At 38.1% G+C, this 24,334-nt stretch overlaps 2 protein-coding genes across 2 annotated transcripts in view; one reads left to right on the top strand and one right to left on the bottom strand.

Moving 5' to 3' along the window:
• Positions 1 to 24,334, top strand: part of LOC139924867 (uncharacterized) — a 143,252-nt gene that overhangs the window by 17,325 nt on the left and 101,593 nt on the right. The gene's annotated exons all lie outside the window — the stretch shown is intronic.
• On the bottom strand, positions 611 to 24,334 carry LOC139924843 (integrin alpha-X). The gene is made up of 31 exons (XM_071916035.2): positions 24,211 to 24,334; positions 22,771 to 22,885; positions 22,188 to 22,279; positions 21,954 to 22,036; positions 21,700 to 21,814; positions 20,830 to 20,960; positions 20,595 to 20,737; positions 19,171 to 19,327; positions 18,654 to 18,789; positions 18,473 to 18,546; positions 16,693 to 16,816; positions 16,159 to 16,301; positions 15,045 to 15,191; positions 14,741 to 14,938; positions 9,893 to 10,023; positions 8,686 to 8,843; positions 8,435 to 8,604; positions 7,531 to 7,641; positions 7,020 to 7,090; positions 6,780 to 6,921; positions 5,920 to 6,018; positions 5,629 to 5,708; positions 5,396 to 5,473; positions 5,177 to 5,252; positions 4,291 to 4,398; positions 4,156 to 4,197; positions 3,754 to 3,882; positions 3,542 to 3,655; positions 3,396 to 3,428; positions 3,139 to 3,249; positions 611 to 2,536 (listed from the first exon to the last, which is right to left on the bottom strand). The coding sequence occupies exons 1-31, from the start codon at positions 24,266 to 24,268 to the stop codon at positions 2,264 to 2,266; spliced, it is 3,642 nt and encodes a 1,213-aa protein (XP_071772136.2). The 5' UTR covers positions 24,269 to 24,334; the 3' UTR covers positions 611 to 2,263.

Here is a 24,334-nt window from a genome sequence, read left to right as displayed (position 1 = left end):
TATGTGCATTGTTAAGTTGTGTGGTACTCCCGTTTGTTTGCTCAGGTTGTTGCACTCACTGAAATTGAGTGCAACAAGAGATTTTTTTTGCTTCTCACCAACGTGTAAATTGAAAAAGTGATTTTTTAAATTGCATTTGTCACCAGCGATTGAACTGCACCTCATGAACAACACCTGACACTGACCTCAATACATGAACTAAAGAAGGTACGGAAGGGATTTGTGGTTAAAGGGTTACATCAGGATAAAAAACATACAGTATATATATATATATCTATATATATATATATCTTAATTCACTGAGAATGCCTTCCATCTGAAAATTCAGGGATATTCCATAAATTAAGGAAGTAATCTGACGAATGAATTGAAAGAACTTTCACTGTAATATTGTGATTACATTTATCGCTACTGCTAACAGGAATGTAAAGCTTCAGAGAAAATTTAGGGAAAACGGGCGTAACCTTCCAACCAGAATCATAGTTCAATTTGAACAAATTGCAAACTTTACAGTAAAAAAAGTCATATTTGAAATGAGAGAGCAACTGTTTATGTGGGCAGAATCACTCTTATGTAACTAAATTAATAAATGCACACAACACAGTTATGAAAAGAAATGGGTTTTATTTTGACTGTACACACAGAGGGGCAGCCGAGCTGCAACTATTACCAAATATTAAAAGAGTAATTTACAAGCAATTTATCTATTCTGCGTATCCATTATCCAGATGGCTCATGTGCGTCTGTTAGATAGGCTACTTGTATGTGTTTAATTACAGTAATTTCACCTAAACATAATTAAGACTGATGCATGAAAAATCAACACATGAACTTGTAAACAAAATAAATGCACCTTTTTGGTAGGTTTTACATGATTCAAATGTTCAGTATTTACCCCATAACTACACTACCAGTCAAAAGTCTGGACACACCTGATTGAATGTACTATGTTTTTCATAATCTTAAAGCCGTTTTGATTTAAAGGCTTCTGCTTAAATGCTTGAAATTTGTTTCTTAGACAAATATAAATAGTGAAGTTGATTCCTATGTATGAATTTCTTTCCAAAGCCTTTGCCTTTCCATCAAGGCAAAGGGCGGCTACTTTAAAGAATCTAAAATATAAGATAGTTTTGATTTGTTTAACACTTTTCTGGTCACTGCATAATTCCATTTGTGTTATTTCATAGTTTTGATGTGTTAACCAACCACCATAAAATATGAAAAATAGTAAAAATAAAGAAAAATGCATGTATCCAAACATTTGATTGGTAGTGTACTTTCGAACAGCAAATTCAGCAGGTATTGCTGTTCACAAGTATATTTCATATTCGTTGACACTAAGGTTACATTGTCACTGACACAGATTGAGTTCTTCACCCGTGCAGATGCATTAGCTGATGCCGACGGTGTTCTCCCATAAATTACAACAATAATGGCAAAAACAAAACAAACATCAGCTAAGGAGAACTTCCACTGCAGGCTCTACAAATGCCTGTGCAGGAAATCAGAAAATAGTTAAAGACTATCCAGCAGTAACCATAACCATGCAAATATACATGTATAAAATAACACTAATAGGCTTGGAAGTTCACTCAACACTCCAGCAACATAACGGTTAAATTAAAGCCATAAGAACAACTGACACTGGCTCGTTTAAAGCTGCACAAGGCAACTTCACATGTTGTCAGCTCCAAATGGCAACGAGCGGTAACTGAAAACACTTTGAACTTCACAAATCAAAAATCATGTTACGTGACATAGGTAAACTGTACACAGCAAGTGTATTTTTACCAACCTGGCCAGTCTGTGATGTTTGATATCACAGGATACCAAAGGGACGAGAGAGACAAAAGATCTAACACTGGTGAGTCCAGCTTTTTCTGTTGGGACTGCTCACTGCTGTTTAGGAGACAGTTTTGTATTTCACTCTTAAATTTTGATTTGTCACTTATTGCTCAAATTAAACACCAGAGTTTAATTTGGGCAATTAGGGCGAATCTACAATGTCTCAATTTGTGGTGATGAGAGGCTCTTCTCTGTTGCAGTTCCACTTTGTGATTCAGGCTAATGTGTTTATTTTTACATAAAAATTCAAGACACACTTTGCAAATTTCAGAAATCATATTGGGTTCCCAACAAACACATTAACACTATTGCCATAGCATAATTAGAGAAACAACAAAGTTTCATCCGTTTTTTACTTGTGTCTGTATCGCCTGTGTTCACTGCCAACGGTGACCCTCACATCAGTAGAGACTGTGGCTCAGATCACCTTGGCGTAATGATCTGTTGTCTGAGCAGGGGCGGATTGTGTTTTGACTGATCCCTCCGCTGCATTTCCAGGTGTGATTCGGTCGCTGTCGTCATCACCGTCGAGCAGCGGTTTGGCCTCTGCGGGTGCGTCAGACTTGCCGTCAGTCTGTGATTGGCTGCTGGCGATAGCAGGGTCGGACTGGGCCGGGGTGTCAAGTTGATCGGAAGCTTGGTCCTCCTGGTCTTGGTAATACTGGACTGTTTTCCTCTTGAAGCAGCCCATCTTAGGACAGACACAACAAGAAGAAACATTTGTGACCCGAATCCTGCAAATTCAGGCTTATTTGACTTTACAGAAGACACATTTTATAGCAGAAAGGCATGATCAAAATGCACTTATAATGGACTTATTTAATTATTAATAATTCAAGCAAAATGATTTATCTGCTCTGTTGCATAATATACAATTTTAAAACTGAATGCAAAGATCAATAATCGTTGAAAAACAACAAAAAACATCTCCAAAAAGGTGCCTTGTTTTTCTGTGTTGGGTCACATTTGAAGAGCTCTAAATTGAGATCTACCATACATTTACCATACATACCATTTGATAATGGAAGTGTTTTAACCTTTATCTATTGAGATGAGGGGGGGGGGGGGGTGCTTTTCTTATTCGCTATTCCCCCTCCCATCTGGTCCAGGATTTGAAACAGCAACTTTCTGGTCACAAGCGTGCTACTCTGAACTACCACTGCTTATTAGTTGTATCTTGAGCCAATCAGGAACATCGGGTACAGCCCCGCCCTCTCCCCGTCCCCCCAAAATGTAAATGTAGTGTTCTCGACTGAAACCCTTCGATTCGGAAATTGGCAAATCAGCACTCACCTTAAACATGATGACAGAGATGATGATCAAAAGCAGGAGCCCCCCTCCAACTCCTGTCGTAATGATCAGCCGTTGTTCGGGAGAAATTATGAACTCAACCCGCACATCAGTCTGTTGGGGGAGAACATGAGACTTTCAGAAGTAGGCCTTGTGATTCTTCAGCTCTGATCTTAAATTTCTTCTGGATAAAATAGTTTTAACTATTTGAGTCTATGTGTAGACTGAGTGTATCATGTCTTTACATAAAGCGGAGTTACCTGCACTTGGGGGAAACTTGTGGAATCTTTATTCTGCGGTAAATAAAGACAACCGTACGATGAAATGGGGTCATCAGCATGCTTAAAAACATACCACAAGTGAGAAATCTTTCCCTTGGCGTTATTGTCTAGCGAGTTCAACCTACCTCTTTTTTACTAGACGCCTGAACATACCGCTGTTTGTCGTAGCTTACTTGAATAAAGCTTGTAAACAGAACCTCTGCTCCATCTCCAGTATATCGTTTCAGAAAAGCAACGTTCTGTGAAGTGAGAGCGTGTCGATCAACATTATGTTCCACACTTCAACTTGAGAGCATTTTGAACCATTGCTGATGATTTTTGTGTTCTTGATACATACCTTTGCATGTTGCTTGAGGTCCTTAAATTCGACTTCCCCAGACAGTATAAACAAAGCAGTTGAATATTTCTCCAGAGTGAAACTCTCACATGTTATGGATTTGCAGTCGTATTCATCTGAGGCGCAGTACTGTAACATAATAATAAATAAAACTTTATTTATAGAGCACTTTTCAAAAAACAGTTTCAAAGTGCTTTACAATTAATAAAATGAATTAAAAATGGCATACAAGGTAGGTAGGTACAGTAGGGTAAAAACCAGTGACTCAAAATAGTTTAAGGTACTTTAAGATACATACATAGGCAAAGACAGTATTTGTTCATTTTATTTTTATGTAGCTTTGATTTGTAATTTCAGTACATGTTCAGGATTGAATAGTTTGATAATGAATGTTTTACTTACTCCAGACTTTAAGTCGACGGTGTCTCTGCATTGAGTTTTGTTCTTTTAAAAAAAAAGAAGCATCAAGGATTTGTAATTTTATATATAACAGCAGCAGTGAATGCAAGTCGTTTTCGTTTTCTGCCAGCATGTTACCTGTTGCACGGAGACTTGGTAGTTCTTCATTTCAAAGTTGTATTTCAGTTTAGTCGGGATGTTCAGGGTCACGACGACGGGCAAAGCCTTAAAACCCAAGTTCTTCACCTACGGATAGTGTGAGATAATTTTTTAACCTCTAGATTTTCCACAGAGACAGAACAGAGAACAGATTATAACCGGAGCTGAGTTTCAATTCCTCGTATGCTGCTGCACAGTCCTTTCTCTCAAGCGTGCCTTGTCCTTGAAATGACCTTGAGCCATTTCAAGAACACTGCAAAAAAATATTAAGGCACTTAAAACGGTTTCTGAAATTGCAAGTTGACTGAAATGGTACTGAATATGTTGTAAATGTTATGTTCTAATGTTCACTGAATGTTCACTAAACTCACTGAGTGAATTTAAGACAGTAAGTTAAATCAACAAAAGTCTAGACTAGTCATGTTTACAAGTATTTTTTTCGGTTGAATTCACCAGCAAGGAAATTGTTGTTGTTTTTTAAATCAGAAATAGACCTATGACTCACCTAACATACATGCAAAACAAGTCTCCATCCTGTAACTTTATTCACACAGGAAGAAGGAAGGGTTTCAGGAGAGTTGACTCATGCTGTGCATGCTGGGAAGTCCCATAAGCTCACAGTGCTTCTTATTATTGTGTTATAGATGATCAGTTTAGTGATCTTTCATAATTTTAAGTCACAAGTCGTGAAGTTGTGATTATAAGTTATGAAGGTGATAACTGACATGTTAATTTAAATTGACAAACACATCTACATACATTAAGTTAACAATTAAGGATGTGCTGGTTTCATTAAATGTTTACAGTGCATGTAGTGTTTTTATACTTCTTCCACATAAGCTTTTTCCATCATAATTTACTTTACCTCATATATAGTCACTAGTCTTTTTGGTGCACTATCCTCCGGTGTAAAGTTCAGATAAGTGATGGAGTCTTCATTCCTACAAAGAATAAAGGACAATCACCATTTGCAATTATCTGTGAGGTAAAAGAACTGTTGATAGCATTTCAAAGACATTAATATAAGTAATACAGTTTTAATAGTATTTAATTTACATGATACCACTTCACTAATGCCACTTACAGTTTTACTGCCAAGTCAATTTGAAATTGAACATGGATGCTTTTGGTCAGGGAACCTCTGGTCGAGTTTTCATTATCACTGTAATGAAAGAGGATGCAAAATGCATTCCATATTGTAAATATTAAGTGTGAAAAGAAGATTTTGCTTACGTTTTTCACGTTAATAATGCAGGGGAAATGTTAAGAATCGTCCTGTGTGTCAGAGTGATGTAGATCGTATGAGGAAGCCTCTACCTTTGTCCAGTGATCGTCATCGACATCGTGTCCTTCCAGTCATAGGCGTTCGTGATGCGGAATAAAGTATTAAATGTTGCCTTAAGAGAAAAATGGCCAAAGACATTGATGTTAGATTAGATTCAAACAGAAAGAAAAACATGAAGAGACTGTGCACAGAGAACTCCATGTGAGAGAAGTTGAAAACGTCAATGTTATAAATGTCAAAGGCTCGGGCACTCGGTCACATCTCCAACTTTAATTTATGACACCACTTCTTTCCATCATCTGTTTCTGTGCTGCATGACTCACGGTGGATCTGCTTCGGTAGACGGGGAGGCTGACGCTGCATGTTGTTTTGTCCATTACACCTTCTAGATCGTTACAGGTATGCAGCGTTGACCTTGACGCCTGTTGAATTCAGTAAAACAAAACAAAAAAACAGAGCGAGACCATGAACAGTGAACAGATAGAAAGAAACCAGGGTCAGATCTTAGTCAAATGTGCCTGTACTTTTACACAAGGGAATTCCAGGAAAGTTTAGAGAGAAGAGTGATTTCAAATAGCATTATGGGGCCCAGAGATGGTGTAAAGACTGATTGGAAGATACATGTTGTTCTCTTGTTTTGGTGAATTCATGCCTTCATTTTCATTATCTCGTACACACACAATTTCATAATTTGTGCAAACCAATGCATAAGCCAATAGCCAAAACTGGTTGAATGTACTTGGTTGTATTGATTTATTTAGTTTCATTTGACCAATATTTTGCGGAATATAGATATATTTAGTTGAATCAGGCTTTTGATATAGATTCCTAAATTAAGTTTTACTTCAGGCAAAAAAAATACTAAGTTAAGAAGTTACTAAGGCATTTTCTATTGACACTTGTGCTGCAAGGTGTTGTTTAGCAAAGCATTGTTAGTAATAAACAATTGACAAGGATACTGAAGGCTAATGGGCTTTACTGTGGTGGGCTTGAGGGATATTTTAGACTTTATAACATATCACTATTTGCATGCTGTTTATACAACTAGAGGGCATGTTTTATATATTGTGCACAGACAATAGCATTTTGTGTGCACAAGTTAATATTTTGTTACCATGAAATACATTTTTCCCCTACAGAACGGCCATTGAAACATCATTTCTCAATGTATTGTGTATGTCACCTTCTTGAGAGTCATCATGGAGAAGGAGAGGCCTGGAGGATAGTGCAGCGTGAGGCTGGTGTTGTACGAGTCGTCGCCGTGATTGGACAGACTTACAATCACACTGAAGTAGGCCTGGTCCACCACCAATAAGGTTGAGGTGCTAAAAGAAACACACTAGTTCCCTTACATCTGTCCATATAGTTGATAATTATGATGTTAAAGTTACGGTACCTCTGAATATTTGTCAGATGTACGTACGTGAAGTTGAAATCCACCTCCAGCTCTGCGATGCAGGTGTCATTCTTTCTACAGTTCTTTTCAAAGGGCACCTGTAAAACAAATTTCTCATTTCTGTTCATGCCACATTTAAAAATACAGAGCAAGTCATAAAGGATTAATGAATAATAAAGTTTAAGAGCCTTAATAGCCTTAATATCTAATATCTCTTTAGTGATTGTGTCAACAAACAGTTATTTTTATAAACATTTGCATTCACAGGCTATCTCACCACTAAATATTGTTAATTAACATAAGTCATCATCATATTCTGGTCTTCTGCGTATAGCTCTGTTCCTTTTCATTAGTGTAAATATGAATATCTTTGAAGCGTCTTTTAAAACTGAGATATTGCGTTCTCAGTTGGTGACATGCTGATACTTATAGACTGCATCTGTAAAAAAAAAACAACTATTGTTTATTATTAAAATTAAAATATTGGTGCACATATATCTGTCAGCCTATATTCTGCTGCCTTAGCTGCTGTACGTACCTCAACAACAGTCTGTCTGTCACTGTCCACATTCAGGATGGCAGTCTCGCTTTCAGGTTGGGAAAAATTTAATTTGATTCTGATGGGTGATAATGTGTTTTTCACACATTTCTGCAAGGGAAAAAAAAAAAAAGATTGAAGAAGTGTTGAGAGTGTTGAGTTTGGCCTCAACATCAAACCATATTCTAATATCAGTTGCTGTGATCATTCCCTGTACTAAGAGATGAGCGAGAGCGTTAGGACAGATTCAATTTAAGTCAGTCATGAAGTTATGCATCCGATCTTGGTGAGTAGTTTATATTCTGGTTTTCATGGCGGTCAAGTGCCTAAGTGGCTAAGTGGAATTTTGCTTTAAGGTTCAATAGAGGTCGGCGCTTAAAGACAACAAAATATTAACTCAATGTAACTTTTTCATTTCTGCCCCAAACCAGTAACATGAGGACCAAAAAACATCCCAAATCAAAAGATAACAGTCTGTATGTTTGCTCATTTTGCTCAAGTGAAAAACAAATTGGATGAGTCTATACCAAAAAGGAGAGCTTTAACTCACAGTCCCAAAGCATACACTCTGGAATACAACTGACTTTAAACTCAGAATTCTGACTTTAAACTCAGAACTCAAATAATTTTTTCACATGTAGCCCTAATCCTCTTCCGTACTATCTCCACCTACACCTATACAGCACAGAGAACCCCCTTGTATAGTCAAAAGGCATTCTTGGAAACATAGGAAATCACTAACTGTAAAGTGGAAGTAGGTGAGGCAGGTTGAGGGAAAGTGGATACGCCAAAAGGGTAAATTGCAAAACTTCACACACAAAATACCTCCTGGAATGCACTGAAGATCACATATTGATGATATCTAACAGTGTAAGGGATTTTCCCTCTAGATAAATCCCCGTACCGGCATGCTGACGGAGTGTTTGAAGCAGGTCTGTTTACTCCTCAGCGCCACGGTAGACTGAAGATTCTTCGCTCCCTTGACGGATTCATTGAAGAAACCTCGAAAACCCGTTTTCCTCATGGGATCCACAGTAAGGGTGTAGGCGATGTTCAGTCCGGTGTTCGGCACCCCTGAAAAGGAATACGAGATCTTTCATTTGGCCAGAAATGGCGGTGTGAACTCTGAATCGCATCACTTAGCCGAGTTCCTACCTGCTTTGCTCTGGGTCGTCTCTGCCATGTCGAAGCAGGCTGTTAAGATAACCATAGGCAGAGCAGTATCTGTGTTTCCCAGGCAGTCGATTTTATCAGTGCTTATCTCTGCGGGTTCAAACCGCAGATGAGCCGAGACGTTAAAGACAGGCTTGGACCTGGAAGGCGAAAGTGGTTGATAGTTAGACCTTGTGCCGCGGTGCTCTTTGCTGTCCGGTTGTACTGATGCATGAAGGTAGGGCTGCAACTAACGATTATTTTCATTGTCGATTAATCTGTCGATTATTTTCTCGATTAATCAATTAGTTGTTTGGTCTATAAAATGTCAGAAAATGGTGAAAAATGTCGATCAGTGTTTCCCAAAGCCCAAGATGACGTCCTCAAATGTCTTGTTTTGTCCACAACCCAAAGATATTCAGTTTACTGTCATAGAGGAGTAAAGAAACCAGAAAATATTCACATTTAAGAAGCTGGAATCAGAGAATTTTGACTTATTTTTCTTAAAAAATTACTCAAACCGATTAATCGATTATCAAAATAGTTGGCAATTAATTTAAAAGTTGACAACTAATCGATTAATCATTGCAGCTCTACATGAAGGAAGGGTGAAAATTATTGGAAAGGACAGAGAATATATTCTTTTTTATTTTGACAGGACAAAGCAGTATCTGTGTTGTTGTTTTCATCACCTAGAAATTGTATTTGTCTCATACTAGCTGCATACCAACATACATACATAGAATATACATACCCAGAGGTGGGGACTCGAGTCACAATTTGAATTGTTTGAGACTTGACTTGATGCATAAAGAGAATACTTGAGACATGACTTGGGTTCTGGTGACTTGGGACTTGATTTTGACTTGTACTGATGATGATGGCTTGAAAATATTTTGAATGATTCTGTTTTCGAAATTTGTATGGAATGATTGAATTAATTAAAGTTGCAACTGATTATAGAAATCAAACTCATTGATGCACTTACCAAGTCTTTATACTCTTAAAATGATATTGCATTGAAAAGTCCTACATATTGACTTGACTTGATGTGCTACATTTAGACTTGAGACTTGACTTTAATGACATGGACTTGACTTGCACTTGACTTGGTGTTCTAAATTTAGACTTGGGACTTGACTTGAGACTTGTGCCTCAAGACTTGAGACTGACTTGAGCAAAGTTGACTCGGTCACACCTCTGTACGTACCTCAAGACAAGAGCCCCTCCATGTGATCCGACCACAATATCTGTGAGTCCGTCGTCGTCAAGATCGATTTTTCCATCCACTGCCTGTCCAAAGAACTGCAGCTCAGGCTGTAATTTCCCTCCCATGATTCTCTGGAATAACAGTTTTGACAGTTGAAACATGGTTTGCACACCGGTCCGGTGTCACTTTGACAAAGTGCTGCAGTATTGTGATTGTGACAGATATGGGTTTTTGAAAGCCATGAATACCAATACTGATATTTTTGGATTGAAGCTGCAGATATCTAAAATTTTGTGCCAATATTTGATATTTATAAGTTTTCATGCCAAAATTTCCAAAAAATTACAATGATTCAGTGTTTCCCCCAGAACTTTATTCTTAGCAGCGTCTGAAACGGCTTTAGATCAGGTAGCACTAAAACTCAAAAACACTGAAACCAATTCTTACAAATCTTTTTTCTTTTAAATTTGTGAGAAAAACAAACAAACAAAAAAACAAAAAAAAGGTCATTACAGACTCACATACAAAAATACATCCATATAAAAAAATAATGAGATAACCACAAAAAAAAAGTGTGTGTGTGTGTGGGGGGGGTAATATGTCTAGTAGGGTTTTACATGAAATTATTAATAGATATATTTTTATAGGTTAGAGAGGATCAGGTCATCTGCTAAAGCCCATCTAGAAATAAAATTGTCAGATTGTAACCTTAACCTATGAGTCATTCTTTCCATTTCTTGTACTTCTTTCAGTTTGGATATCCATTGCTCATGTGTTGGAGGATCAGATTGAAGCCATTTCCGTGTGATAACTTTCGCTGCTGTTACAAGCAGTATTTGTAACACGTATATCTCTTTTCTGCTGCTAAGACCTAAGATGATTTGGCAGTGAGTGATGGTGTCCTGAAGTATCTGGTTATAGTTTTCCATTTAAATTCTTGCCATGAATTTGAGTTGGTTACTTTATGTGCCTCGGCAGAAACAACCCTCCCTCTCCGAAATGACCTCTTGGATTTCCGTCTCTCACTTAGTTTTTAAATAAAATGAATTATATTCCTCTAGTGATGTAAGATTGAAGTATAGGAATGAAATTCCAGTAGCTGTCGATGTTTTTGCCTGATATTGAATCAAGTACTTTTCTAAGGTGTTGGGAGTTTGGATAGTTTTCCAGTCGCTATGCTTTTGGAGAAAGTGTCTAAGCTGCAGGTAAAAATCTGTTTTAGGAATGGCATATTTATCCATAGTCTCCTTTAATGACATCATTTGTCCATCATGAAGGTGTTGGTGGACAAACATCAGGCCATATTTGGCCCATTTCTAGCCAACATCTAGTGTAGATGGGGGAAAGTTATGTAAATAAGCGATTGAGGACAAACTGGATATTGATGTGGACATTTTAAGTTTTTTTTGTATTTCTCTCCACACTTTGTGAGTAGAGTCCATTTGTTAAAATCAGGATCTCTTAAGTTCGGATTGGAGAAAGGAAGAGCTGTTAAAGGTACCGAGGTACAAAAAGATTTTTCTATATTGAGCCAGCGAGTACTTAAATTGTCTGTCATCCATACAACTAGTGATTTGAGTTGTGCTGCCCAGTAATAGAGTTTGAAATTGGGAACAGCTAATCCACCACATCTTTTAGGGAGCAGCAATGTTTTGTAATGTATTCTTGGGCGTTTCCCTTGCCAAATAAAACGTGAAGTCATCTTATTTAGTGAATCAAAAATATGGTTGGGAATATGTATAGGTAGCATTTGGAAAGGGTAAAGAAGTCTCGGTAAAATATTCATCCTCACTGTCTCCACCCTACCCATCAAAGAGAGGGGTAGGATATTCCATCTGTCCAAATCTACCTTGATTCTATCTAAAAGTTTCTTATAATTGGCCTCAAACAATTTATCTAACTGGGGAGGGATAAAAATACCCAAGTATTTAATACCAGTAATAGGCCATTTAAGGGTTAGGGTATCCTTAGTGTGTTGGGAAACAATGCCTCCTATCACCATAGCTTCTGTTTTATCCACAATAACCTTATATCCCGAATAGTATCCATATTCTTTCACCATTTTCATAAGGTGGGGGACTGATATATGAGGCTCTGTTAAGTAGAGGAGCACATCATCTGCGTACATCGAGATTTTGTGTTCCTCTCCTCCAATTTCAATACCTTTTATGCATTTATCTTCCCTTATCAATTGTGCCAATGGTTCAATGCATAGATTAAATAGTAAAGGTGAGAGGCTGCAGCCTTGTCTTGTTCCACGTTCTAGAATAAAAGAGTCTGAAGTAACACCATTTACACACACTGCTGCCTTAGGGTTGGAATACAGTATTTTGACCCAATTGATGAAGTTAGGGCCAAATCCAAACTGTACCAGCGACTGAAAAAGGAATTCCCAAGATACTCGGTCAAATGCCTTTTCGACATCAAGGGAGAGGACTATTGATTCATCTGTCGTTCTCTGAGAGTGTGCCATTATATTAAGAAGTCTCCTGAGGTTGTTACTGGAGAATCTACCTTTCACAAATCCTGTCTGATCTGAGTGAATGATGGAGCCGATAACTTTCTTTAGCCTATGTGACAGGATAGTTGTTAATGTTCGGTAATCGCAGTTCAAAATTGATATGGGTCTGTATGATCCACACTGAGTGGGGTCTTTTCCATCCTTATGAATGACTGCTATCGTTGCGTCCCCCCATGTGGAGGGCAATATTTTTTCCTCAAAAGAGTAGTCGTAGGCAGCTAGCAGTGGAGATATAAGCTTGATAAACTGTTTATAAAACTCGTTGCAAAAGCCATATGGTCCTGGACTTTTGTTATTTGATAAATTTCTAATTGTGTCTATAACTTCTTCTATTGTGATAGGTGCTTCTAGGTTCTCTACTGCTTCTAGTGAAATAGTGGGAAGTTTAGCTTGTATCAGAAATTGTTTTATTCCATCTGAGTTACTACAAGTGTCTCCCTTTGTATAGAGAGTTCTATAAAACTCAGCAAATGCTTCACAGATTGCTTTTGGTGTTGCCTTGTAAGTATTTTCAGTGGGTAATTTTATTTTTTGTATACTGGATTGAGCTTGTTGTTTTTTCAGATGCTAAAATAATAATCTGCCTGCCCGATTTCCATGTTCATAGGACTTCTGCTTGAGGTAGCGTAGATTATGTTCGAGCTTTTCTGCCAGTAACCTGTTGAGATCATTCCTAGTAGCTTTGAGGTCCTTTAAAATCTCTGCCGTCTGCTGACTTTTGTGTTGTTGTTCTAGTTCTTTCAGTCTATGTTCAAGAGCATATCTATGGCTTTCTTTTTTTCTTTTTAGCTGAGGCGTAAGCAATAATACGGCCTCTTAGATATGCTTTGGCACACTCCCAGAGAGTCACAGAGTTTATTTCAGGCGAGGCATTTGTTTCCACATATAATTTAATTTCAGATTCAATAAAAGCTATGAATTCCTTATCACTAAGTAATCCTGTATTTAGTCTCCATCTCCATTTGGAGAAGTTATCTCTGCCTAGGGCCCATTGAGGTGAATGGTCAGACTGTGTGATAGGTAATATTTCACATTTGGATATCATATAGGCCTCTACTTTAAAGGTGAAGAAAAAGTCTATTCGGGAATAAGTGTCATGAGGATTGGAGTAGAAAGTGAAGTCTTTCTGCCCCGGATGCAAATATCTCCAGATATCTATCATTCCCGCTTCTAAGCAACTGTTTTGAAGCGTCTTGCTCATTTTGGAAAGTGGACCAGATTTGATAGGGTTTTTATCCAGGGTGTGTGACAGTACACAGATAAAGTCACCTCCCATTAGCAATATGCCTGTAGCTCCGTCTAGAATTATTTTAAAAATGGTTTCAATAAATTGGGGATTGCTCTCACTGGGAGCATAGACATTCATTAAGGAGATATTTGTGCCTTCAAGCGTACCATTAATAAGAATATATCTTCCCTCTTTATCTGTGTATTGTGATGTAATTGAGAACTGAGTCGTTCTATTGATCAAAATAGCCACACCGCATTTCCTTCCTGACTTGGTTTACCCAAGACCTTTTAAGTTTATTGTGCTCTGTCAGATAGATGAGTTTCCTGTGGCTATCTGACACTGTACATGTTTTAACTCTGTTAGAATTTTGGACCTCTTAATTGGGCTTTTCATTCCCTTTACATTATAACTTACTAGTTTAATCATATTCATAACATAAGGCAGGGGGAAATATACCAGGATCTACATGTTGACCTGTAGAATTCTCATATGACAAAGACAGATGTACCCAATTGTCAGGGGAAAGGAGGGGGACAAGACACAATAGCAAACAAGTAGTAAAAACATAACCAAGTTTACAATGGATGTGTATAACAAAAAATATTAATCTTTGTGTATTAATTATGTACATTCGTATATTTGTAACTTCGAAAAACAAGACCCCTAAAACGTTGGGTCTTTTTCTGAAACCAATTCTAATGAAATTATTTCAAATCGGCGGAGAACGACACTGACTTGCCAATTTCTGATTTTCATTAAAAGGCCAATATCGTTCTGATATTTTGGCAAACCAATATACAGTACATTTGTCTAACCTTATAGATTTTTGCCTGCCCCCCTCCAGAGGGAGGTTAAAACATGGGGTCAGCAGCAGGGATTTAGTGACTTGCTCAAGGACACTTCAGCAGGACAGACACTCGGGGTGATGGGGGATTAAACCTGCAACCTTTTACAGGTACAGGACCGTCTCTGTAACCAGTCGACCACCCAGCTGCTGCTGCTTTCTTAAGCTAGAGCTCTGCTTGAGCCCAGGAGTGAAAAGCCACTTTTTTCACTGCCATAAATAGAGCCTACATGGTCCTTTGACTTTTCTCACCTGGCTGAAAGTGTTGCGTATGCCTCTGAGTTTGTCACCGAGGTAGATGTACACAGCCCCCCTGTTGTTATCCTCAAGTGGAGCTCCGACGGCTACGTCTCGGAGACCATCTCCATTCAGATCCGCAAGAGAGGAGATGGTGGTGCCGAATCTGCCCCGAGACGCCACAGACACCGTCATCACACTTTTCAGTTCCAGCTGTGGGAAATGAGAAGATCAGTTAATGAAGATGGTTAATGAAGGCATAACATAATTAGCTCTCTGTAAACTCATGCTGAATCTGTTGGCCCTTATCAAAGCCCACCTCATGCGTCAGAGCGTAGACGGAGATCTGTCCTTCTCTCCTCTCCTGAGGCTGGTGAAACAGCGGTGTGCCCACCAGTAGGAAATCTGTGTTGCTGTCTGAGTCCACATCCACTGTGCACAGCTCTGCCCCGAAGTAGGAACCAATCTGAAAATTTGTTGGATACAAATGAGGATTTAGAGCCTTGCAAGTTGAGGCAGGATACCAGAGAGCACTTGCTTTATTCAGCCTTAACTGTTTTTGAAATTCCTTGGGAAAAAAGCGATATCAATAAGCTTTTCTGCATAAAAGATTGCCTTGGTTTTCTTGTCTTTAAAACCGGCTGTGCCGATGACTCAAATGGGTGCAAGCAGGTGCCCGAGTATAAAGCAAGGAAGTACTGTGGTTTCCTCTCTGTAGCAAACAATAACTGTTTTTTTTTGCACATAAGAGCCCCATGGATTTCTTTTCATTAAAGGTGCTACATGTAGCATTTTGACATTAATAAATCTTTACCACATTAATTTTGAAACATTAATTACCGTAAATAAACAAGATTGGAGTTGAGAAGATTGGCAGCCTCTCCTGGCCTCTACACTGCATTTTACATTGTGTGCCACTGAATCAGATTTTGTGAGAAATCTGCTGGATTACTTTACAGCACAAAACAGTGAGCTGTTCTTCCAGCGCAACTGGGGTATGTGTTTTGAAAAACACTAGCAATGACAATACAACTGGCATAAGATAGAGGCTGCCAATCGCCTCGATTATGGTCTCATTTGTTTACTGTAATTTACCAACGTACCACAATTAACTTGACAGTGATATATTGACGTTTAAAACTGCTACACAACAATTTTGAATTATTTTTCTGTTTAGAAAATAGATGATAGAATAGATAATTAAGAGTAAATAGATAATATGAAGGTTGCACACTTTAACATCACCAACATGTTTGATACTGCCGAAGAATGTTGGTGATGTAAAATAAATATCTTGTATGGAGAGAAGTGTGCAACCGTCATATATCTATTTAATCTGACCGATGGTTTGCAACTTTTTATGGGTGTGCGCTTTACTACTGAATTACTTAGAATAGATCATTTAAAAAAAAATCCTCAAGACAGTTACCAACCTGTTCCCCATTGACTCTTTCTACTGCAGTCCAGTTGTTGCTCACTTGTGTGAAAAGTACCACCTGTCCTGTGTGCTGGAATCTCGGTGCGCCAGTGAAATACAGAGGCACGTTATTCTTCTCTCCGGCAGAAAGTGAGTATCCTGCATTGACAAAATCAGTCTCAGATGGTATACAGTCTGCACAGAAACCTCACTCAAATCAAAGAAGCTTTAATGCACAGATGGAGGTGTCAAACTTCCGCCTGTGCTCCTTTATCACACCTCTAAACCTACAATATGTGCAGTTTTTACTCTGTTTCATTTTCAAGAAAAGCAATGTAGCATGTGAATATGACTTGGGTGAAGTGGATGAATTGGGTACGACAATACATACACACACGAATTGTGATCCCCTACTTCTGTTAGCTACATATACTACTAAACTGTGACTAGTTTTGATCCATCGTTTAGAATGAACACTGATAGAGGCTTTCAAATCCCTTTAATAAGAAAATAGTAAGGAAAGAGATTTGATTTTGTTAATGTTGATTACCCATGTAAGAGTCTTCCTCCATGTTTGGATCCTGAATTTGCCGTCCTGCTGAAGGTGGGACATGGTGCTCATAGAGAGACCCGCGCCACGTGTTTGACCCCACTGAACCCAGAACCAAGGTATCCTGTTGAGAGACATGCTTACATTTTAGATCAGCAGGTCTGATCAGTGCAGAGCGTTGGTGTAGAGGAGAGGTGTCATGTTAGAGACTGCAGAGCAACTGCCGAATCCGACCTGCTGCTGTCAACACAGCAAACACCCTGGTCAGCTCTTGTTGTGTGGTTGGTTGCTATTGTGTGTCTCGTGCTTTGTTCTGCTTTCTTGTGTTTGTCTTACATCATTCTGTGTTCTGCAATGACCATGATGATAATGTTTGTTGATCAGTTAGATCTATATAGTTAGGCTCTTTCTCTGTAAAGTCCTTTGCGACATGCTTGTGATAAAGGGCTGTATATATAAATGAAATTGAACTTGGTTTAGAATAAATCAGTTCATAGAGTTCCAAAAATGAAGGAGAACAAGTAAACAGTAAACATGTCGTCCCCAACAAATGATGCAAAAGTGGGGCAGTAAGTAGAAATGTGTTCCCTCATGTTTCTTGATTGTATGCATTCACGAGCGTCCAAGATATTGTGTGTGACGCACAGACAATTAAACTCCCTCAGTGCAATTTTGAAGATGGCTGAACGCAGCAATGAGACACATCATTCCACTATGTTTTGTCAAAATGCGATCAGTGGCATCCAAGATACTGTGCGAGACGTAGACAATTAAATGTTGCGGTGCCCCTCTTAGGCCAAGCAGTGCAATTTTGAAAATCCCAAAAAGGAGCCGCATCATTCCACCGAGTTTTGTCAAAATCTAATCTGCAACATCCGATATATTGTGCGTGACAGAGAGAAAGAAATGTCTGAATGATTGCTAGCATGCACAACATCATCTACTGCTTTTGAAGCATTTAAAAAGTACACAGATTGGCCTAATGGAGTCTCTATGAACAAAGGTCAATTTTTTTTTAATCAAACATGATATCTCAAACACCAAAGGTCTAATTTCTATTTTAATTACGAGATGTCACATTTTGGCATTTTCGAAAATTACACTGATTGTCCTGATGGGGGCGCTATAATTAAAGGTCAAAATTCCAAACTTTGAAAGGCTGTAACTGCTACACCGCTGTAGCAGTTCACAAAATAAAAAAAAATCCCTAATTAGCTGAATGTGGGTGACACGAAACTTGCTACATAAATCTCGCTATCCTCCTTACAAATTAAGACTAGAATTAGATTGACTTAATGGGGGCGCTATAATGAAAGGTCAAAGTGTTTAATTTCAGACACCAATGGTCGAACTAGAGAAATGATGCAACTTGTCACTCATTACTAGGCCAAGGAGTGCCAGCATCATGTTTACTTGCGCAATCTGTCAAGCCACAAAATTTAGCAACACAACATTAGGATGACAAGATATAAAAGTTGTTTGTTCTCTCAGCAATAAGACTTTTTAAGTAGAGCAGAAAAGGCCAGCAGGGGTTTGAACGCAGCCTAATTAACTCATATATTTTCTGAAACTGTTGTCTTATATTGTGTTCTCTTTCATGTGGATGTCCATCTTTTTAATGAATTTCCCATCTGGGGATATTAAAGTACATAGGCTCTCACCATTTAGTGTAATAGCACAAGGGACAGTTACATCAGATGCTGTGTAATGATGGATTATATCGTTATGTGTAAAAGGTGTAGCTTTTTAATGTGTTTAAACTTTGCCTTGAGGTCATTACCTTGTGGTAGACGGCACTGAATCCACTCTGAGACATTTCATTGGTCAGGTTTACAGCCCGAGCCCCTGTGGAGCCTAAACACACAACAATACATGTTACTAATGCAGGGGCATACTGGGAAAATAATATGAGGCTTTCTTTTTTTTTTAGCAACATTCATGTTTACAGAGGGAAAAATCACCTTCTATTTTAAAGATCTTTTTTTCAAAGTTTTCCAGGATTCCCGTGAGTCCGTTGTAGTTCTGGATTTTAAAAGTATTGTTGTCTTTCGGCTCAGAAGCAATGAGCCGAAGTTTATCCAGTTTAACGTTTTTGACCTGAAAACAAAATGTTTTTTTGAGATCATGAAGCACCTCAAGTCTGATGGCAGCAAGATACACAACATCCAAAGGCAACAGTACTGAACAATTTTGGACTCAAAGTTGGAATCAATACTATGTTTTTAGCTTATTTTATGCTAATTTTTATTGTAGTTTATTATCAGACACCAGCAGCTTAACTCTAAAACAGAGCCACACTTTGACCCTTTTGGTTTTGTGGTGACAATCTCTCATGATTGTTTAGACCAGTGGAAAAACTGCAGCATCGTAGGTTGCTTTTTCATTCATTTAACTTCAGTCTGAAATTTAAAGTAGTAAAAGGATGATCTTTAAAATCAGACAGTATAGTGCAACATTTTCTCCAACATCAGGACTTACCCCAATGACAAATCGAATGATGTTTTTGTCGTCGTACTTCTTGATAATCCTGTCGGTCTTGTTGTCTCTATCACTGGGATCCCCATCTGTGATTATTACCAGAACTTTAGTTGCATCAGGAGAGGCACCAGCCATCTGGTTTTCAAAGATGTTCTTCCTGAAACAAATGCACAAATAGCATCTGTCGTATTCAGATTCGTCAAAACTTAATTCATTTCATTTATAACTTAATCAGCTTCATTACTCCAACCAACAAGACGGTGATTAAGGGAAAACTCCACCCTCTGGTACTCTTACACTGTTATACATTGTCAACCTGTGATGTTCAGTTCATTCCAGGAGTTATTTTGTGATCACATGCTATAATGTTCTTTTTTCTTGTAGCCACTTTGCCACAACCTGCCTCGTCTACTTCTACTTCAGTTAGTGATTTCCTACATTTCCCAGAATGCCGGCATTCCTCTTACTCAAAGCATGACATGTCTTGTGGCTGCAGTGCATTCTGGTCTATTGAGGCTGCTATAGAAATTGGTCTCTCTGCCTCTTCTATAGTAGGTTTATCCCTGTGTGATTGTTGAATGTCGGTGTAAAATGGTGATTCTGGATAGAAGCCTTTGCCCTTTGATTCTGAGGGACTGACACCAAAACCTGACGTTTAATGTTGATGTTTTAGAAAAATTTAACATTTTCTGTCATCAAACTCCATTGTAACTGCACTGGAAATATCTCAATGTGACATCACATCATCTAGGATCTAGGTTTGCCCAGTTATCTGCAGAAATATTCAAAATATACCATCAAACAACTAGCCTGATATTCAAACTGAATGGCCATTTTGTTACCACTCCATTAGGCCTATTCAAAGATTGCCTCGCAAGTTAGCCTTTATCTTGTGTGTTGGGGTTGATTTTCCCCGAACCAATCACTAGTGACTGACGTATCCGGCCGCTCTGACATTATTTTCAGTGACACTGATGCTGGGCGTATTTACTAGCTTCACCAAGAATGTCGGTCATTTTTAGCAAAAATATAATCTTTGCAAATACAGTGTTTATTAAGGGGGTGATGTCAACAAATATTATTGGCCGAAACGTTGCACGAACAGTTCAAACTTTAGTCCCGCCCACATTCGCGCTGATTGGCTCGATTGTTTCTCTGAGCGAGAACAAGCCGTTCACTAGCGCAACACCAGACTCTGAATCGCGCAACAAAATCTCAAGAGTGGGCGGGATTCGATTCAGGAGTCTGGAACTGGGCTACCAAACAACAAAATGGGCCAAGAAATTCACGGTACGTCACCAATAGTTGTTTTGGATTCGATTTTTCCCTCAACATCAACTGTAGACCTATGTCTCAAGAATCTGAGAAATCTTTAAGAGCAGTGTTTGAAAGAACAGATGCCAAATGTTTTTTCCTTTACTCACAGCATGTATCTCAGAGCCTTGTGTGTGTTGGTGAGCTGCTTCATATGCACTTCTCTCTTAAGGTCATCCGAAGCTGTCCCCTTCTGATAGTCATTGAAGTCAAAAACTTTCCGGGGATCTGAGGAGAACTGAGCTGCAGCAAACTGAAAAGGGAAACGACACAGCGGCTTAGCTAGAATTGTACCAAATACACATACATAGTGTGAATCCTTTAATGTTGCAGCAGTGTAATGACCTTGATTGATGAGTTCTTCATTTTTTCCATTATGTCTATTATGAAATCTTTGTTTTTTTCAAATTCGGCTGTAGTCATACTTTCTGATCCGTCAAATAGGAAGGCGAGGTCCACCATTTTCTTTGTACATGCTGAACAAAAACAAAACAGAGTGAAAGTTAGAAAAGAATATTTAGTTATGATGGCTTTGAGATAGGACCGGGCGATAATTCAATATTATCGTCTTTCAGTGGAATCATATCGTGATGATTGCGGCGATTTTGGGATAGTGACGCACAATTCTGCTGTCCAATTTGATGATAACAATTATTTAAAAAATGAGGTGTGAAACATTTTAAGGACCATTATTTGAATGACTGATTATTCAATGACTATTATTTGCTGGGTAAGAAAACAGACATAAAATATTGTTCTCTGGTGCGTTGATGTCAAATAGGCTTCATTCAAGAACCAAAAAAGGGAAATCCACACTCAAAAATATATTTTTACGATTTATTTTACGTTTCAAATAAAAAATATACAGCTTGGTGAAACGTCTTTTCAGTTTGCCAAGCTGTATATTTTTTTATTTGAAACATGTAAAATGCGGTAACTCAATCAAGATATCTTTTTGAGAGTGAAGAATATTATTTGAAAATGTCTGTTTTGATTGACACCTAACATTACCATTCGGTTCAATGGGATGAACATTAAATTTGATTATTTAACATGCGATTCTGCATAAGTGAGGCATATTGTGAAAATAATCCTCATGATATTGATTTCAACTTTATCACCCAGCTCTAATTGAGAATCATGTTTTATTGCAACAAAGATATAAAGACATCTAGCAAGGTGTCAGAAACTTGCATCACTCTCTGAACATCTCACCTTGGAAGCCAGGTGTGAAGTTTGAGACGGGCTGAAGCTGATCGTTGAACTGGTAGCACACGCTGTTCAGATAGGAGTTTTCATTACATTCATGGACTATACTTGGGCTGCAGACCTAAAGTAGAAGATAAAGGAGACAAGTGAATTTTGACTCATCAGATCAGACTGATTTGTTTCTCGCAGATCATCAAAATGTCACGGAGGAACTGTGTTTTCTGTTCCGGGAAATAGATTCAGCTTATTGTTTTCCTTACGGTGAATTGGGAGTGAGTCGAGTCTTCAGCTATCGACAGTCCAAAGTGCTTGAGCGGGATCGTTGTGTTTGCGAGGGAAAGGGCTATGACAGTAGCACAACATTAGTACCGTACATACACAAAATAAACATTGTCTGATTTTATAGTATTTCATATTTCTATATTGTTGGAAACTTTTCTTTTTCTTATTTTTCACAACTTATAATATTTACTTCACAAATCACATTTATCTACCTGGAGGGGTGAAGCAATCGTAGGATTCTTCGCTTTCATATCTGCAGATTTTCCCAGATCCATTTTGCTGCAGTGGAGCAGTGACCAACACCCTGTGGATGAGGTGGACAAGTGGTATTCTGGGTATTAGGCATGTAGGCTAAACTATAATAGTAGTACTGGCATTTGTTATACTGACCAGGCTTGACATGAGTTGTACATTTGAGATCATAGCCAAAAGAAAATGCATTTTTCTCTTTTGATAAGGACTTGACAATGCTTGCTTTGTGATTGCAAAGTGACCTATTTTACGCACAGGATGCAATTGATGTAATGTGATAAAGCATGAGTCACGTTTTCCGCTCTTCACAGGAACGGCTGATAGTAGTAGATAGAAGTAAATCAGAATTCTCTTCCACCTTGATAACTTGCAGGTCACCAAATTTGGAGTTGGATAGAAAAGGAAAGTTGAGCTCCAAATTGATCCTTTGATATTAAACTTAATTACTTCAATAACCAAAGTCTACAGTTGAAGTTATTAAGTAATAAAGGAGGATTTTGGTGCTGTAGCAGCAGTAAATGTCAGCGGCGCACCAATACTTACCCTTTGTTCTGGCCAGACATGAACTGAAGAACTTTGTATCCAAAGAAGTCCTTTTTCCCAGTATACATGCTGTGATTTGCCATATCAATGTTGAATGCCAAAGAAACAGAGATGGCTGCAATTTACAAAAAGAAATGACCACAAATTTTATTGACTTTTGTATTGTCTTAATATAATCAGGTGGCATCCTCGCATCTAATTTAAAATTTAAATCTTAAAGTAACTTGGCTATTGTAGAAATAACTTTTAAAGGTGAGTCAGCAACACTACAGTTGCTTTTTGCATGTTTTGTTGTTCTACACATTGTGCTACAAGATAATTAAAAAAATGCAATTATTTGGGATGCTTTTTGAGATGTGCATGGTTCATTGTCAATGAAATCAATGTGAAAAGAAAAGTCTAGAAATATATGCAAAGGTATAAAATTCAAGAAAAAAATAAATAAATCTAATGTGCAAAAGTATACAACCTTGTTTCATTTGAGCCTAACCGCATCACTGGCAAATATTTGTTCAACATTTTGTATGTTAAGTAAGCTGTGCAATATTTTCCATTTAAAATTTCTGCCGTATTTCCCACAAAGCTGATATCTGGTCCCCTCTATGCATCTCAGTAAGACTTCTAAGGTGGGATGTTTAAGGACCATCGTTTAGAAAATGTGGTTCATTTAGCCTTTTAATTCAAACAGCTCTGATGCACCAGCTCTCCAAATAATTTAAATGAATCAAACCTGCTTCTGTAATTTCTGGAGTGATATGTTTAATGCTAGGATAACTTTCTCATATTTTTCACACAGCCTAAAAATGATTATAAAGTACATTATAAAGTATTTGCTATAAGACTTGTCAGCTTAACTTAGTGGTACCATATGACAATAGAGAATTACTTTTGTAAAAAAAAGTGCATTTATTGCTATTTTTGAAACAAGACATGTATTACCATGAAATTATCTAATGGATGAGTATTAGTTTTTGTAGATAAAGAGTTCCCTTTGATTATGAAATGCATTAAGTAAGAGAGAATATTGTGCAAGTCTCTGCATGCAGCCTCTAACCGGCTGAGTAGAAATGGTTTCTAGTCGGCGGTCGGGCCTGGCATGAGGTTGTGGTGGAATTGGTTCCTTATGCTGCTACAGCAAGACAGACAGTTTCTGAAGGTTGAAACTGAGAGTTGAAACTGCAAACGTAGCACAAACAGTACAAAATGAACCTACTTAAATAGGCGTTGCATCATTGCAACATGTCTTAAGTTTCTTCAGTTTTCAAAAAATAGGTTATTTCTCCTTCATGCTGTGACAGTTAGGAACATTTCCCAAGGCCTTTAGCCCCAAGCTCACCCTCACCTTTTTCCCCATAGAGATAAATCACACCTGATTATTTCCATTTGCAGATTCATATTTTCTCAATGATCATTTAAAGCGTAGCAAAATGTAGAGCTTACCGACAGCCACCACGAAGGTGAGCAGGGAGTTGCGACCCAGCTCAGACATCTCTCCCATCTCACTTCTCAAAGCTGAAGGAAGTGATGCGTGTCAGCCCAACTAAGATGTGCGTTGTGTAGTACT

The sequence above is a fragment of the Centroberyx gerrardi genome, chromosome 3 (assembly GCF_048128805.1).
Source record: "Centroberyx gerrardi isolate f3 chromosome 3, fCenGer3.hap1.cur.20231027, whole genome shotgun sequence".
Lineage (NCBI taxonomy): Eukaryota > Metazoa > Chordata > Actinopteri > Beryciformes > Berycidae > Centroberyx > Centroberyx gerrardi.
The sequence above is the reverse complement of the archived record's forward strand: the minus strand, read 5'-3'. Positions and strand labels throughout refer to the sequence as shown.

Excerpts from the sequence above, each read along its gene's own strand:
- LOC139924843 (XM_071916035.2), bottom strand. The coding sequence starts at position 24,268 with ATGGGAGAGATGTCTGAGCTGGGTCGCAACTCCCTGCTCACCTTCGTG. Across the intron at positions 18,790-19,170 it reads TCATTCGATTTGTCATTGGG|GTCAAAAACGTTAAACTGGA; the intron begins GTAAGTCCTGAT and ends TTTTGTTTTCAG. Across the intron at positions 5,474-5,628 it reads ATGACGATCACTGGACAAAG|TGATAATGAAAACTCGACCA; the intron begins GTAGAGGCTTCC and ends CTTTCATTACAG.